Raw genomic sequence first — 12,245 nt, 5'->3', positions numbered from 1 at the left:
CACTCCTAAGGCTAAATGAATCAGAAGTTCAGGGATATGCCATGCTTAAGTGGTTGAACTGCAAGTGACATGCAAGACAATTATGCCATTTAGGGCATATCAATTTGATTCTACATTTTGGGGGTAAATAGAAACTTGAAAGCAAGACAGATTTTTTTTCCATCCCTGTTCTGACTTAGGACTTTATTTTGGAACTGCAGATAAATCAAAACCCAAAACGCATGCCAAGGCATGTCCCTAATCATTTACAGAAGTGTCACAGCGTAAGACAGTCACGTAGAAGCCCTGGAGACAAAGTTTTGTCTCTGTCATTTACTTGCCTGCGTGGTTAGGGCTGCAGTCCCAAGGACAGAAAAAACAGTAAAATTTACAGATAAGAATATACGTAAGTAATTAAAATCACCTTCAGAAGACAAAAGTCCCAGGTCAAGAAAGAGGGCTTAAAGGCACCTCAAATGGATGTGTTAATTTACCTTTCAAAAAAAAAAAAAGAAGAATGTCAAAGCCTAGGGAAAAAGAAAGTCTGAGGGAAATAGTGGCAGTGCCCATTCAAGAATGGTTCAGGAAAGAGAATCAAGGTACCTGGAGACTTTGAGAATTCTAATCCCTCTGGGAAAAATCACACCTACCTAGAAAGCAAGGTAGGGGCTGCTGTAAACAGAATTAAGAATTCCAGTCCAAAGGCATGGCCATTCCTGCTGTGAGATGGACATATGAAGTTATCATAGCCTAATTGGCTTTGGCTTGGTATCACATATCCCATCAATGTCACCATGCCTTATTGTTGGTACTGAGCCTTCTGGCCTAGACTATCTTCTGGCAGTCTGCCAGGCCTAAACTGCCTTTCTCTTCTTACCTCCTGGAAAAGATCATTTTCAAAGACGATTGTTTTCTAATCAAACTATTTTTTGATGCTGATAAAACCTTTTTAACATGGTTCAACCTGGGTCTTTATGCACACTCCATCCTGTTTAAAATGTCCTCTTATCAGTTCAGATTTATAATTTATTCACTGTTTACCAAACAAGTACTGAAGAGCTGCTGTGTGTCACATATTGCACCAATTATGAAGAAAACAAAATACAATGAAAGGGAATTGTTCTAATTTACAGACTTACCTCAAATATCACTTCCCTGCTAAGCCTACCCTGAATCACTTCCCTTATGAAGCCAGACCTGCCCAGAATTTTCAAAACACTTTTTACCCATACTTAGCCTTGTTTCGGCTACCATGAGTTTTAGTGAAGAAAAAAGTGCATTTAAGCATCACTATCTCTTGCAAGAGCCTGATGCAAAACAAGTGTTCTATAAACATCTATAAAATGATTTTTAAATTACTTTGGTTGTAAAGCATGTACATTTTGTAATTTCAGTATCTTAAAATTGTACATTTCTAATTTCCCTAAGCGACAGTCTCTGTAGTCAGACTACATAGATTGGAAAGCTGGCTCTACCAATGTATTGCCTGTATACCTGGGCAATTTACTTCATCTTGCTTTGCTTTAACTTCCTCATCTGAAAAATGGGCATGATAACAGTATTTACCTCATAAGATTGTTGTGACGATTCAATGAGATAATATAATGTGTAAGATGCTTTGAGTATTTCCTGATACCAAGTAAACAAAAATAAATGCTCCCTAACACTCTTATTGTTATCCAAACAGTACTCTTGTGCTGGTTTCTCAACATCTTGCAGAAGAACTGCCTAAATTTATAAAAAATACTGTACTGTATGTACAGTCTGTCCTCATTATTCAAAGAATCCAAATGTGTGAACTTGCCCACTTGTTTAAATTGATAGATAACCCCATAAATCAATACTCAGTCATTTGTAGAAGTGCACAGAGTGGTAAAAAATTTGAGCTGCTGGGCATGCATGATTCAAGCTAAGATGATGTTAAGCAGATGAGCAAGGTGAGAGAACAAGGAAGGAGACCATGAGGATGGAGGTGGTAGGCAGTAGTGGAAAGTACTGTAAAAATTTCTGGCTCTGGGCTAGTCCAATAGGGTTTGAATCCCAATTAGGAGGAGAGGGGTGCTATCTTTAGACCAGTCACTTAACACTTTTGACTTTCATGTCTCTTTTGAAAATTAAACAAGCTATAATCTACCAGAATTGTTTTAGGATTTAATATTACAATCTGTATGATACACACAATGTTATAAGTCAAATATACTTCAATAAAATTAAAAAATAAAATACAGTGGAAAGAGTAAAAAAAATCTATATAATACGTATGTGTGTATGCATGTATATATGTGTGTGTGCATGTATGTATGTGTGTGTATACCCTGGGAGCATCAATTGTTGAATAAGTGTTCCAGGCAACTTTACAACACATAACTACCACAAATAAAGAGAATCTGTATTTTTTTCTAATTAAAGTGTGTGTTAGTCACTCAGTCATGTCTGTCTCTTTGAAACCTCATGGACTGCAGCCCACCAGGCTCCTCTGCCATGGAATTTTCCAGGCCAAGAATACTGGAGTGGGTTTCCATTTCCTCCTCCAGGGGATCTTCCCCACCCAGAGACTGAACCCAAGTCTCCTGCAATGCAAGCCGATTCTTACTGTCTGAGCCATCAGGAAAGCCCTTTTTCTAACTAAAATCCATAAAATTTCATTTTGCCATGAAAATATTTACAGAATTACGTAACCATGGCTAAAATGAGTAGAAACACCTTTAGATGAAAAAGAAAAAAGGACAGACGTTCTGGTTATATATATAGATTTTCCTGAGGGCTCAGTGTAACATAAGCTGATTACTTTCGAAGAACTCAGTAATGAGTGTTATCTTAATACTACTACTGGAAGACTTCCAATTGCTTTGAAATACATTGTTTTTCATGCTTAAAGAACTTTTCTGAATTATGAAACCCTGTGACTCACGTGTAGAACAAGAAGATAAACACTTGGACAGGAAACCCTACAGCTAACTGCTAAGCTGCGGCACACGGCCGGCCTCCGCAGAACAGACATACCGCCTCACACGCTCTGATCCTCTCCTGCAAGGAGCTGATCTGCATCTTGAAGGCCTCCTTCTTTCTGTGATAATCTTCTAGCAGGTGGTCCTGTTCTTCCAGCTGCTGCTGATGGGTGAGGATCTGCTGCTTGGCTTGCAGTAAATCTGCAGCTGTGCTACTGTGCGTGCTATTTCTCAGAGTTTCGCTAGCCTGTAACTTGAAAATATAAAGAAACCCCAAAATAATAAATTCTTAAACGAGTGCACCAAGGAATGGACATCCTTGGTGGGTGTTGCTCGGCTAACAGTTGCTCTCTGGGAACTGTGGTGGATTCAGAGGTCTGAGACTCCACCCAACACGCTTCCATAGCTGATCAGGTAAGTATGGGTACATTTCCTAAGCTGACAGATTCCTCCCTTATCTCAAATTATTTTCTGTTGCTCATCATCAGAAACCTGATTAATACAAGTAGTTTCCTATGGATCACATTAAAGGTAAATGGAATATATTCAATCGAGTTACATTCCAGAACCTAACTAAAATAAAGTCATAGCAGGGTATGACTTCAGACATCCTTTAGACAAAGGATGCAACTATAGGTTAATTTCTGCAAAAATTCACCTTATCAAACTCATAAGATTTTAAAATATAGATGAGGAAGAAGTATAAAGAAACTAATAGCATAAAACCACTCAGGAAGTATGAATTAAATTCCTAGTTAATATAACAAGTATTTACCAGTTTTTTCAACATAATACATTAATAAGCAAACACAACCTTTAAACAAATTTATATTTGTTCTAGAAAATATGAGAAAAAAATTTTAATTCATTATTAAAAATTTAATAAATTTTCTTCTACTAGTAATACTTACATGCTGGAATTGAATCTGTAATTTTTGACTCTGCTCTGTCAACTCTAAAAATTCTCTCATTGTCTCATCCTTTTCTCTTCTTGCCTGTTGTAAATTAGCAGTGAGCTGGGTTATGATGCCATCTCTCTGCTTAATGGCGGCTTCAAATTCTTGCAACTAAAAGACATCAGTGAAAATTAAAAGTGCTACACTTAGTTTTTCAACAAAATTAAATATTAGTACAGGTAACTTCAAAAATATGATATTCAAAATGCATTGGCAGAATTATTACAATTTTTAAGTAATCTTTTGCATATTTGAAAGCTATTATCTTGCAACAATTAGTTTTACTTCCAAACCAACTCTAAAAAGATTATCTGAACTAGGGAACAAAATATATTCGATTTGCTGCTGCTGCTGCTGCTAAGTCCCTTCAGTTGTGACCAATTCTGTGCAACCCATAGACGGCAGCCCACCAGGCTCCTCTGTCCCTGGGATTCTCCAGGCAAGAACACTGGAGTGGGCTGCCATTTCCTTCTCTAATGCGTGAAAGTGAAGTCGCTCAGTCACATCCAACTCTTAGCGACCCCACGGACTGCAGCCTACCAGGCTCCTCCGTCCATGGGATTCTCCAGGCAACAACACTGGAGTGGGTTGCCATTTCCTTCTCTAATGCATGAAAGAGAAAAGTGAAAGTGAAGTCGCTCAGTCACATCCGACTCTTAGCGACCCCATGGACTGCAGCCTACCAGGCTCCTCCGTCCATGGGATTCTCCAGGCAAGAGTACTGGGGTGGGTTGCTATTGCCTTCTCCAACATTAGATTCGACTTACCCATGTATCTACTTCTAGAAGGACAACTGTCTTTATATTTAGGGATGCTCCAATGTTTGTAGGTATTACCATGATAGCCATGCTTAAGCCTTACTTGTTTCTAGAGAAGGCGAAATATATTCTGTCACCCTCATCAATGTCTTATTTCACCTTGTTTTCATAACTGACTGCCACAAACTAACAGATGTCATTTTAACTATAAGAAGTTATTTACAAAGACCTGCTGACAGGTTTAATGAGTCTAAGTCATAATGTATTGACGTGGTTTACAATATAAGTTTCTCTCAGGCTGATTACAAAAACATCCATCCATACTGAAGTGATTTCATCCTAGCTATCTCATAAAGTTTGATAAAATATCTACGTTATATCTAGGCTTAAGCAATGCTGTTTATGATATATATATAAGGACAAATATCACGAGGTGACTGTAAGTCACCCTTTAAAAACCCCATCTTTAGAGAATGTATCTATACTATCATTCACATTTCCTATTTTTGTTTTGTGAGTAACAAAAGAAAAGCCACGTAAGGTGAACACACCTGCTTCAGCCCCTCGGTCCCATAGGCAGCCCTCATCTCTTCCAGTTCTCTGCTGAGCTCGTCAATCTCGTGTTGTTTCCCAGCCAGTTCATTTTCCATCATCTCTAGGTGGGTCTGATCATACTGTGCTCCATGTTCAGAGTAAGAATCATCAACACCAAATTCTTCTTCCTACGCCAACCCAGATTTTACATAATTCAGTACTAGCAACATTTTCTCGGGAAAAGAGATTCAAAAAACTGAATCCCACAGCAAAGTCCACTTTAAAACATCACTCATCGCCTGGGAGTTTACCAGCATGACAACCTACTTTGTTGTTTATGTGATAAATACCTCAAGAGCAAAAACAAGATATCTGCAAATTCTGTTACAACTGAGTTTTAAAACAAACAGTGGATAATTTTGTTTTGTTACACATTAAAAGCATTTAGAAATCACACACAGAAAGAAATACATGCATGAAAAAGCTTTGTTAGTAACCAGCTTTAAATAGAATGAAACATTAGTATCATAAGTAGTTTTAAATACTGTACCCTTAATAAATTTGTAGGCTTTCCTGTTCTCACCAAAAAACCGCAACCATTTACCTGTACAAAAACAATTTCCTGAAATATTATGATTTTAGAAATTTTATTTAAAGCTAAAAATTGATTTGTGCTAACTGTATTCATGCTTTTCTTATGCCTAAGGAAAATGCCACACTGGCAAAAACAAACATAGTGATTAAATTTAAACATGTAAAAGACATATGACTGTTTCAAATGCCACTGACTCCTCATACATTTGAGTGTTACAATGAAAAGACACTGTGCTAACACATTTCCATTTAAGTGAATTAAAGCTCTAAGCACAGTTCATCTTTTGTCCTAGACCCTCTTCTACAAAACACCTAAAATCATGTAAATAATTATTTTTTTGTAAAGCCCTATTGATTTACAAGTAAAACTGTTTACTGGTACAAGTCTACTGGACAGCAAGTGAAGAAGGAACAGGGGATAAAGAGCTAAGGAAAACTCCCCCAAGAATTTTCGCCTGGGGGTACTATGAGAGCCTTGCCAACTCTGACAGATGTGGAGACTCTCCACAATACAAATGCCTCCATCACTGATATTTTGTGGTAGAAGGAAGAAAGTTGGCAGAATAGGTCTCTGAGGCTGACCTGGAGGCAGATTAACTTCAGATCAATTAATCTACTCAATAATCCCTTCTTTCCCCCTAACAGCAAACAACTGAACTTCATGCTTGCTTACATCTCAATTTTTCACATTCTATGTTAACAGAATCCAAGTTATGAAGCTTTTAACACTGAAAATACATAGAATATCCTAGAATTAGGATTAGGTCTATAGGGATCACAACACTATAAAAGGGGATGATCCTAATTAAGAGTTCTTTATAAAGTCTGATTCCTTTGCTTTTTCACCGAGGATACAGAAAACAAAACCAAAGTTTAAATAAACTCACCTTTATGGCAACGCATTACTGCAATTTGTGAAAACTACCAGGACACAGCAGTACTAGCTTTATTAAGATTATTAATAAAATCACTTGTGACAACTTTCAATTAAATTCGTCTAAATTTCAACTAATTTTCCTTGATTTTTTAAAAATCTATTGATTTCACTTGGAGGATAATTGCTTTACAGTATTGTGATGGTTTTTGCCATACATCAACATGAACTGGCCATAGGTATACACGTCTCCCCCATTCTGAACCCACCTTCTACCTCCCTCCCCACCCGTTACGAAGCACTTTGATAAATGTCTACTAAAACTCTTCCTTTAGGGTAAGAGAGTAATTAAATGGATTTTATTAATATTTTCAAATACCATACTAAGCAAAGGATATTCCTTTAAGTGGTGATGATTCCACTATTACGTAAGTTAGTTATCTATTTAACTCTATATACAAACACACTACACAGCCAACATTCAGCCTAAATTTTCTCTAAGTTGAGCACATTTTATACTTGAGCTACTCATACGCATTGGCTTCTATGCATAAAATACTACATGACTGTTTTCAAAACTTAATTGTCTTATTATAATAAATATAAAAATCCTGTCAATATTAATATTTTTTAAAAATTTAGTATCATGTAAGTGGGTAACAAAAGATTATACACCAGAACTAAACTAAAACAAACTATATTTCAAAGTTAAAACAGAAACACTCCTCAGAATATTAGGATCATTAATAGCAATAAATTATTATGATTTTTAATCTAGATAATTACTTCACTGGTACCTAAAGGGTAGAGCATTTGTCTCATCATCTTACAATAGCCTTTTAAAGTAATACTTTGTAAACCATAATATGAAAGTACATTAATAACTTGAAACAAGAAGAATAGACGAACAGACTCCTTCAACTAAAAAATGCTAACTTTTCTTAAAATCCTTCTTCACTGTAGCATCTGTCAAAATTATTCCACCTTTAGGTTATACCAATATAGTCTTGTTGAATTCACAAGTTATTCCACCTGTGTAGACAACCTGAAGATTTGGGAAAGTACATAAGGCACATTCTAAATTTTAAAATGTTCTATAGGGTATCATTTCCTAAAAATACTGCTATTCAGAAAAAATCAGAGGAAAGATCACTCATAACTATGTTCTTCACAAAAAACTTTTCAGTTAACATCAGTTCAAAAACAGAAGAATAACTTAACTTTTATTAATGATTAGTACTTTATCCTTACACTTAATCTGATGTATGTACAAAAATTTGAATAATGGATGTTTTAATAAAAAATAGAATCTGATAGTTCAAAAAGTTCATAAAAATTACAGGATTTCAGTGTACCTAGCTGACTCTTGGATTACAGCCAAGAAACTAAGGAGGTTAAGATCATTCATTCAAAGTTAAGTATCAAGCACCACGTTGTACACCTTCAAAAAATACAATTTTAAACTGTCCGTTGTACCTTAACAGAGCAGAGGCAGGCAGGGAGAAAATTTTAAAAATGGCGAAGTTAAAAAAAAGAAAGAAAGAAATCCAAGTCAAAGTTGAAAGGCTGTTGACAGGCTAAGTTTACATTACTCAATGGCTGGCTATAGACTATGTCTCCAATCCCAGTTATTTAAAAAATGTGATGAGTCATGTAAGTGACTTGGATAAGAAGTACAGAATAATGGAATCTGAATAATGAAATCCATAGTGAGACTGTATGCTCTCCTACCATTTCATCTTTCTACACACAGCAAAGCAGATTTATTTACTTGTTTTATCTCTATGTATTGACTGTAGCATTTCCTACTTTTCCCAAATAACCCTGCTCAAAGGGTATCAATAAAAACATTTTATGTAAATACGGTATTTGAGATAGGAAATGTCCCTTCTCCAAGAACTGAAAAGATTATGTATAATTTGAATTAATTTGTAAAAAGGGTATTTTCCATTTACTCTGATTTCGCTAGTACACCTAACTGGATATATTTTAATACAGAACAGATCTTAGGTAGGTGATAGGATAAAATTATCTGACTAATGCTTTCTAGACCTGAATCCATTTTTTAAGCCAAGGAGAATACTAATCATAGAAGTCAAGAACATTAAGCACTACCATATCTACCAAAATAAAATTTACAAGCTAGTTTTAATTAAACATATAATTGGAATCTGAAATCCTTCTGAGAATAATTTGTTTAAAAAAATTCCTTTGTTTCTTACAAACTTACCATGAAAAAAAGCATACTTCCATTGAAGCACTGTAAAGAATTTCTCTTGCTGACTGTTTTTCATGAATCAAACATATTAAGATCACCAAATAACCCTCAAAACAACCCTGTGAGATAGATATCATTTCCACCCTTTTACAGGTAAGGAAATTGTATTCCAGAGTTTAAGTGAGGTATCCAGCTTCAAACAGCTCAGAGATCAGACACCTGAACACACACTTTCTGGGCTCCAAAGCCCCTGCCTTTTTATATCACCTTCTTTTGTTATGCAGCAGAAAAATGACAGTGATATTTAGACAAAATACAAGATAATTACGTGTCTTATGATTAAAACTATATAGTTTTGAAATTTTAAAATTAATCAAATGCAAACAAGAGCAGCCAAGATTATTAAACTTTGCAAATCTGTAATTTGTAGTCACGTGTTGCTTAGAAAGGAATTTCATTTTTGAGGGGTATTACTCAGAAGTAATCACTAAGAGTTCTAATATGAAGAGTATTATAATGTGAGATTTATTCCTTGGTTTGTTTTTTACTTTTTATTGAAATGCATTTAATTTACCATGCTGCCATGTTCCTCAGTTTATAAAACTGAACTACTGAAGATTTTTCTGTCTTCAAACACAGGGACTATGACTAAGAAGTTCCCTGAAATTCTATCTCGGTCAAATGAGTCCAATATTCTTAAATCAACTGGCTAGAGACCCAAAACTAGTCCAGAGGATCATGGACTGAAGCCAAAATCCATTTCAGCAATCTTGATATGACTTCATCAAGTATCTCACAGATGATGAATTTTTCCAGTGTATTCTATAGACAAAATATGTAAGTTTTTCAAAGTATAATCCATTATGAATCGAGGCCCCAAAAGGATAACATTTAAAGGATTATGATTCAAATCTGTAAAAGATTATTTGATAATTATCTTTCAATGTAAACTTCTAAATCACTAATTTTTTTCAAACTATAAATCACCTAATTGAGCTTTAGTGATCAGCATCAGAAAAAGCATCAGAGGACTGGTCACAAAGTAAAAGTATCTCTTCCTGAAAATTTGGTTTAAAAAAATATGCATGTATAATTGGTATATATTATGTGCACAATTATTCAGATATATTGCTTTTGTTCAGTCACACGATTGTGTCCCACTCTCTGAGACCCCATGGACTGCAGCACATCAGGCCTCCCGGTCCCTCACCATCTCCCGAAGTTTGTCCAAGTTCATGACCATTGTATCAGTGACACCATCCAGCCATCTCATCCTCTGATGCCCTCTTCTCTTTTTGCCCTAAATCTTTCCCAGCATCAGAGACATTTCCAATTAGTTGGCTGTTCGCATCAGGTGACCAAAATACTAGAGCTTCAGCATCAGTCCTGCCAATGAATATTCAGAGTTGATTTCCCTTAAGATTGACGGGTTTGATCTCCTTGCAGTCCAATGGACTCTCAAGAGTCTTCTCCAGCACCACAAGTCAAAGAAGGCATCAATACTTCGGCGCTCTACCTTCTTTACGGTCCAGCTCTCACAACCGTACGTGACCACTGGGAAGACCATAGCCTTGACTATATGGACATTTGTCAGCAGAGTGATGTCTCTGCTTTTCAACACATTGTCTAAGTTTGTCATAGCTTTCCTGCCAAGAAGCAATCGTCTTCTGATTTCATGGCTACAGTCACCATCCACAGTGATTTTAGAGACCAAAAAGAGGAAATCTGTTACCGTTTCCCCCCTTTCCCCTTCTATTTGCCATGAAGTAATGGGACTGGATGCCATGATCTTCAGTTCAGTTCAGTTCAGTCTCTTAGCCGTGTCCGGCTCTTTGCAACCCCATGAACCGCAGCACGTCAGGCCTCCCTGTCCATCACCAACTCCCGTTGTTTACTCAAACTCATGTCCATTCAGTCAGTGATGCCATCCAGCCATCTCATCCTCTGTCATCCCCTTCTCCTCCTGCCCCCAATCCCTCCCAGCATCAGGGTCTTTTCCAACGAGTCAACTCTTCGCATGAGGTGGCCAAAGTATTGGAGTTTCAGCTTCAGCATCACTCCTTCCAATGAACACACAGGACTGATCTCCTCTAGGATGGACTGATTGTATCTCCTTGCTGTCCAAGAGACTCTCAAGAGTGTTCTCCAACACCACAGTTCAAAAGCATCGGCGCTCAGCTTTCCTCACAGTCCAACTCTCACATCCATACATGACCACTGGAAACACCGTAGCTTTGACCAGACGGACCTTTGTTGGCAAAGTAATGTCTCTGCTTTTTAATGTGCTATCTAGGTTGGTCATAACTTTCCTTCCAAGGAGTAAGGGTCTTTTAATTTCGTGGCTGCAATCACCATCAGCAGTGATTTTGGAGCCCAAAAAATAAAGTCTGACACTGTTTCCACTGTCTCCCCATCTATTTCCCATGAAGTGATGGGACCAGATGCCATGATCTTAGTTTTCTGAATGTTGAGCTTTAAGCCAACTTTTTCACTCTCCTCTTTCACTTTCATCAAGAGGCTTTTTAGTTCCTCTTCACTTTCTTCCATAAGGGTGGTGTCATCTGCATATCTGAGGTTATTGATATTTCTCCTGGCAATCTTGATTCCAGCTTGTGGTTCATCCAGCCCAGCCTTTCTCATGATGTGCTCTGCATATAAGTTAAATAAGCAGGGTGACAATATACGGCCTTGATGTACTCCTTTTCCTATTTGGAACCAGTCTGTTGTTCCACGTCCAGTTCTAACTGTTGCTTCCTGATCTGCATTTAGGTTTCTCAAGAGGCAGGTCAGGTTGTCTGGTATTCCCATCTCTTTCAGAATTGTCCACAGTTTATTGTGATCCACACAGTCAAAGGCTTTGGCATAGTCAATAAAGCAGAAAAAGATGTTTTTCTGGAACTCTCTGGCTTTTTCGATGATCCATGATCTTAGTTCTTTAATATTTAGTTTTAAGCTGGCTCTTTCACTCTCTTCCTTCACACTCATTAAGAAGCTCTTTGGCTCCTCTTTGCTTTCTGCCATTAGAGTGGTATCATCCACATATCTGAGGTTGTTGATGTCTCTCTCACCTATCTTGAGACAGCTTGTAACTCATTCAGTCAAGCATTTCTCACGATGTGCTTAACGTATAGGTTAAGTAAACATGGTGACAGCAGACAGCACTGTCATATGCCTTTCTCAATCCTGAACTGATCAGTTGTCCCATACAGGGTTCTAACTGTTGCTTCTTGACCTGCACACACGCTTCTCAGGAGACAGGTAAGATGGTCCAGTATTCCCATCTCTTTAAGAGCTTTCCACAGTTTATTATGATGCACACAGGCAAAGTCTTTAGCATAGTCGATGAAACAGAGGCAGATGTTTTTCTGAAATTCCCCTGCTTTC

The 12,245-nt window shown here is 37.1% G+C and overlaps 1 protein-coding gene across 6 annotated transcripts in view; it reads right to left on the bottom strand.

Annotated features, from left to right (window-relative positions):
* AKAP9 (A-kinase anchoring protein 9) overlaps positions 1-12,245 on the bottom strand; it is a 163,978-nt gene that overhangs the window by 108,818 nt on the left and 42,915 nt on the right. For 5 of the 6 annotated variants that reach the window (XM_061164862.1, XM_061164863.1, XM_061164864.1 and 2 more), the window contains exons 4-7: positions 5,726-5,779; positions 5,193-5,363; positions 3,839-3,994; positions 2,983-3,180 (exon numbers count right to left, since the gene is read on the bottom strand). In XM_061164862.1, the coding sequence (XP_061020845.1) occupies positions 2,983-3,180; positions 3,839-3,994; positions 5,193-5,363; positions 5,726-5,779 (579 nt within the window). The remainder of the gene's footprint in view (positions 1-2,982; positions 3,181-3,838; positions 3,995-5,192; positions 5,364-5,725; positions 5,780-12,245) is intronic. The other variant, XM_061164865.1, reaches the window with a different exon arrangement.

The sequence above is a fragment of the Dama dama genome, chromosome 18 (genome assembly GCF_033118175.1).
Source record: "Dama dama isolate Ldn47 chromosome 18, ASM3311817v1, whole genome shotgun sequence".
Taxonomy (NCBI): Eukaryota; Metazoa; Chordata; class Mammalia; order Artiodactyla; family Cervidae; genus Dama; species Dama dama.
The sequence above is the reverse complement of the archived record's forward strand: the minus strand, read 5'-3'. Positions and strand labels throughout refer to the sequence as shown.